The 5,723-nt window shown below is 49.3% G+C and overlaps 1 protein-coding gene across 6 annotated transcripts in view; it reads left to right on the top strand.

Moving 5' to 3' along the window:
- The window catches only part of Wdr25 (WD repeat domain 25), a 137,490-nt gene that overhangs the window by 103,479 nt on the left and 28,288 nt on the right, over window positions 1-5,723 (top strand). For all 6 annotated transcript variants that reach the window (XM_031355282.1, XM_031355285.1, XM_031355284.1 and 3 more), the window contains one exon: window positions 2,035-2,165. In XM_031355282.1, coding sequence (XP_031211142.1) covers window positions 2,035-2,165 — 131 coding nt within the window. The remainder of the gene's footprint in view (window positions 1-2,034; window positions 2,166-5,723) is intronic.

Raw genomic sequence — 5,723 nt, forward strand, 5'->3', positions numbered from 1 at the left:
CCACTGACCTCTGTGGACACACACATTCCCTGATATCAATTACAAGATGTTTGTAAAAGTTGCCTGATGCTCTTAATACATGTCATATTAATATATTTAAAGTTGGTTGTTTTATTTTGCCTCACTCTGTAAGATATCCTGTTTTTGTTTTTTTTAAATATGCTGACAGTGGGACTGGAGAGTTTGCCCAGTGGTTAAAAGTACACACTGTTCTTTCAGAGGACCAGCACTCATGTCAGGCCTCTAACTACAGAGCTACGGGGAACTCAGCTCCCTCTCCTGGTCTCTGCTGGTTCCTGCACACACATGGTATGCACTCAAACAAGCACACACAGAAATACACACACACACACACAAAGAAGTCTTTAAAACCCATGTCGTTGCCATATTGGCATACCAGGGCATTTTGTCACACATCTACAAACCACTGCATGACACTGATACCTGCCCAGGTCCTGGATGGGGATGGGTAGGCTTGACAACAGTGGCTCTGGCCATTGCATCTGTCCCTCTGTGACTCTCATAAGCTGTGATTGATGAGTTTCATTTCCTTACCGGACAAGCTGGAGCTGGCCGAGTTCTCACTCTGTGTTTGGGGTCAGCAGACAGAGGAAGTCATCAGGGGGTGCTTCCTGCCCAGAATGAGCAAACACAACCTTCGGGGGCTCAGTCGCAGCAAGCGCACTGTCCTGACATTTCATCACTGTCTTTGACACCAGCTAAGCGTTTGCAGGCGCCTGCTTATCTACAGGTACATGGAGGCTGGTGGTCAAGCTCATGGGGACAGGGGCTCCCTCACTGGGATTCGGTGAAGCTGTCTGGCAGGCAAACCTTAGAGATCTGCCATCTCCACCTCTCTCCCCCATTGGTATTGAGGTTGCAGGCATGTACCGCCAAACCCATTTTTTTTTTTTAATGTGGGCTTTGAGATCAACCTCAGGTCCTCATGCTTGTATGGCAAACATCTTCCGGATAGTCATCGCCCCAGCCCCTTGGCTGGCAGCTTCTGTGTTCTGCTCTGCCACTGCTCTGGTTCAGTAGAGGAGGCCTGGTAGCCATAGGCAGCCGAGATTTCCCTTCTGGCTGAGGAAATCCTCATGAGGGAAGCCGCCTCCATGTTTTTGGCAGGTAGCAGATGCTGTCCCTGGTGTGTGAACCTGGCCCCTAGTGACATGTCAGGAGAAACCCAGGTGCTTCCCCGTGCGGTGCCTCTCAGAGCTAGTCTCATTTCCTGATGTGGGTTTGGGCAAATGAAGTGTGACAGATGAGAGTCCCACCAGTGCTGTAGGATACACATTCGTAGTGGGCAGTGGGGGGAGCGCTGGCTTCGGCCGTCCTTGAATGATGGACACTTCTGAAGCTCCTTTTGCTCGCCTCTAGGAAACCAGAGTGGCAGCTCTTCTCCACTCCATATGTGTCTGTGTATGCCAGATAGTTACCATAGGGACTTGACAACTGTCTGTGATAATATGAAAAATGGCCAGGGCTGTTTCAAGTCCTGTAGAGCTAGTGAGACCCCAGTGAGCCACACCTGATGTCCATTCTGTGGGTGGGCTGCTGTGCGGGTCACTGCCATTTGTGGCCCAGCATGTCAGGTCACCCCCACCTGCTGCATTCTGTAACAAACCCGTCTTCAATTTTATAAGGATTGGAAGACTGATAATAAATGCCAACCAACTCTGGTTTTAGATTTTAGACTCCTGGCTAAACAATCTCCTGTGTTACCTACACAGCCCCAGAGACTCTCCGAACCTCCCTGAGCCTGTTCTCAGCCATATTAGGGTTAGTTAGTGTATGATTTAAATGACATAATACAAACAATTCTCACAGAATGTGGGAAAGGTAGAGTTCTAGGATCTAGCCCTGGGTCTTGGTGGGTTTGACAGGAAGTGGAAGCGAGCTGCCACCCTCCTGTGTTTCTAGGGGGTCTATACTGGGCCACAGAGGGCCTTGGTGAGCTACGTGAACACTTCCTCTTTAAAATGCTTGTGATATGAATATTTTCTCACTTTTTCTTGTCTGTCTGTGTTTCAGGAACCCAAGTGTTTAGTGGTCAGAGTGACTTCAGGGTCACCACCTTGAAATTTTATCCGAAAGACCACAACGTGTTTTTATGTGGCGGCTTCAGCTCTGAAATCAAAGCTTGGGACATGAGGACTGGCAAGGTAACACCCTTTTTTTTTCTCAGGCTGTCCTTTCACATGTGTGGGGTATGTGCGCGTGCATGCGTATAGCACAGAGATCAACCTTGGGTTTTCAGGAGCTATCATCTTGTGTTGTGAGACATAGTCTCACTGGGACCTGGGCCTTGCTGATGAGAGAGACTGGTTAGCCGGAGCACTGCAGGGATCTGCCTGTCCCTGCCTCCCCAGTAGTGAGTGTGTGATCTCATGGCACTCCCCCTGACCTTTGACACAGGTTCTGGAGATGAGTTAAGGGAGTTATGCGGCTAGGGCAAGCACCTTGACTGAGCCATGTACACTCAGTGCATACTAGGCCAGCCTTTCTATGAGGGAACATTCCTTCATCAGTAGGGACAAGTTAATACCTGTGTATTTGAGGCAGAACAGTTTGGGCTTCATATTTAATGAGGGCTAAGCATCATTTTTAGAGGTTTTAGATAGTAATTTTGAGTTGTGACACATTAAAACATCCCAGGTCCAAGTCTATGCGGGGTATCAGCAGGAAGATTTGTTGAGTACCTGCTGTATGTGGAATATGATTCTGCCTGCAATTCTCCAGAAGACAGACACTCCGGTGCAGAGGACATTCAGTGTGGACACGCGTGCACGTGGAGAGTGGCACAGTGCTTTTGGCTTGTTATGACAGGGCGACCTGGAGAAGGTGCTGTCCCCAGGCTCCTTTCAGAGGCACAGGCTGAGACATTCTTGTACCCTGCTCCACTGGCGGGGAAACCGATAGGGAAGGAAGAGAGGTACAGGGTGGCAGGAAGTGGCCTCTTGTGTTTCATCATGAAGGGACCAGTGCTGTCAGGTCTGCAGCACTAGGGAGACACACCCAAAGGCATCCTTGTCACTCGGGGACACTGTGGACACGCATCAGAGTTTCCAAAGGCCAGATTCTATATCCATTTCCACACTGTGCACCAGGCTAGCATTCCAGGAAGGTGGCGCAGTCTATGGAAGGATCATGAGTAGAGCCTACAGAGAGGGTGCAGCCTGTGGAAGGATCATGAGCAGAGCCTACAGAGAGGGTGCAGCCTGTGGAAGGATCTCGGGCTTCTGAACAGAGCCTACAGAGAGGGTGCTTCAGGGTACTTGATGGGTCTCTGTCTTGAGACACTTTGTAAGTGGCAGCATAGATCCATACACTTTCAAAACACCACTTTGCTTTTGCAAAAGAAACTTTTTTGCAAAAATACTTGGGAAAGAGGAATATTACAAATAAACCAATGGACACAGTGGGATTTTTGAAAGCACTGGAACATTTTCTGTTTAGGACACAAATAAATAGAAGGAAACATTTGATCATGGTATGTAAATCAAAAACTTGTAGCCGGGTGTATTGGCACATGCCTTTAATCCCAGCACTCAGGAAGCAGAGGCAGGTAGACCTCTGAATTCAAGACGAGCCTGGTCTTCAGAATGAGTACTAGGACAGCTAGGGCTACACAGAGAAACCCTGTCTTGAAAACACAAAAAAGAAACCTGTAAGCAGACCCTTGGCGTGGGACCACCGTATGGCCCAGCTTTTCTGTAAAGGTACACTCTGGGTTTTTAGCCTCAAAGTTTAAACACGTAAAAAATTACCCACTATGGATGCCATCTGATTTAAGAGTTTGTTGAAAATACCAGCTTTCCTCCCGGGGCAGACGCCAGCTGACGAGTTCTGGGGAGAAGCAATTAGAAGCAGATGTTGCTGTTGCTGCTATCGGCACGTTTGCGAGTCTCTCCCAAGCTAATAACGTGGGTGAAGGGATCTGTGCACTGTTTGTTTTCACTTCCTCTTTACCAACAGTCCTCCCACACAGGGTCACACAGAGTGGGGCACACTGGTTCTATTTGCATCGGCTGGGCTCTGGGGACAATACACTTGCCTGTTTTGACAGCACTGCGGATCACCCCACCTGCGGAGGCTCTGTCCTTGGTGCTGAAGCCTGCAGTAGACCAGGCTGGCTTCAGACTCACATGGCCAGCAGTGTGGTCCTTTTTTGACTGTCATGGCGGGGCTGCAATGGGCACTACAGGTGGAAGTGGAGGGACACAGGCCTTGGCTCACAGTGAAGCTGAGATCCCTTGTGTCACTGCCCAGGAAAGGAGTGCTTACGGGATAGCAATGTGTCTTCTTATGACGGGCAGTTCAGGGGAGGGGCCAGTTAGCTGGCCAGAGGGCCAGGGTGATGTTTGCATGTTTGCTGCCCCCTGTCCCCGGTGCCTCCAGGTCCCCTTTAAACACAGAGTCAGTTTTCTCTTACTTTTCTTGAATCTGTGTTGTGATTGCTGCTGCTGCTGTCGCTGTTTTAATGGAGCTTGCTTATAAGGGTTTTGCTTGAGGTCAAGTCTGAGTGATGTCCCTTTGGCTTAGTGTGTTTTGTTCACTTGTTCCTGCCTTAGTCCTTGTGCCCAGAGCAGCATCTGGTAGGCTCCGATGCAGAAGGAATCAGAAAAAAGGACTTCTTTAGCTCACCTATTATTTTGTAAATAAAGTTTTATTTGAACACAGCTATAATCATTCATTTATGTCCCCTATGTGGCTACTTTTGTACTATAGTGACAGAGTTGAGACTACATACACAGTCTTCAGAGGCGCAAATATATACTAGTGTGGTTTACCCGGGGTCTAGAGAGACCTGACTCTTGAGTGTTGTTGAGCCTGATCTGTGTGAGCCTCTAACAAAGCAGGCCCTGAGCTTGGCCCCGCTCCATGCATTCCCACAGACTCTACTTACTCAGAGGATTTTTTTTTTCCAGATGGTTCTCTAGCTAGCAGTGTTTGGGTCATTTTACAATTAAGGTTTGCTCTGTCATGTAGCCCTCAGCATGGCATCTTTGTTCTCAGAGCTTTCCCACACGAGAGATTTAGGGCCTCAAGCTCAAGTCTAATAACTCAAATTCTGAGTCAGGTAAGCCAACTTTTTGCAGTCAAGGAGCAAGCTTCTGCTGTCAGGATTGGGGTCCCAAGCCCATCACTGCCTGAGCACTGCGGGTGAGCAGCCTCACCTGAGAGCTTCAGGCACAGGGTCTGAGGAACAGCGGACATAAAATGTGGAAGCTCCATGCTAGCCAGTAGGCTTTCTGAATCCTTAAACTCAACAAAATGTCAGACGTTGGGATTCTGACTTCGTCTAGCCCTGCACAGTCATTATGGGAAATGGACTGCTTGGCTCTCTTCCTCCTTTTCTTGGCTTATCTCTATGCCATGGCTTGCTGACTGAGTCCCTCTCATCATGGCAAAGTGCCTGGCTTTGCTTCCTGTATCTGTGGGATGGACTCCATCTGAGCCAGCCACACCAGCCTGGCCGGCTGCTGCTGGGGCCACACTTTGTGACCACTTCCTTCTAGCATCTGCTCTGGGAGGGCTGTTGTCTGGAACTCAGGTGTCCTTAGTCTGACCTTCATGATGCTGTGGGTGCCCCTCTCTCCAGGGCCAGAGGTTTGAGCTGTGGGAGACTTAGGTTTACACCCCCCTCTTGGAGGCAGAACAGGCAAACCTGCTGTAATTTAGTCCCCATCAGTGTGGCAGAGGGGAACGGGGGGGGGGGG

The sequence above is a fragment of the Mastomys coucha genome, unplaced genomic scaffold, assembly GCF_008632895.1.
Source record: "Mastomys coucha isolate ucsf_1 unplaced genomic scaffold, UCSF_Mcou_1 pScaffold6, whole genome shotgun sequence".
NCBI classification, from domain to species: Eukaryota; Metazoa; Chordata; class Mammalia; order Rodentia; family Muridae; genus Mastomys; species Mastomys coucha.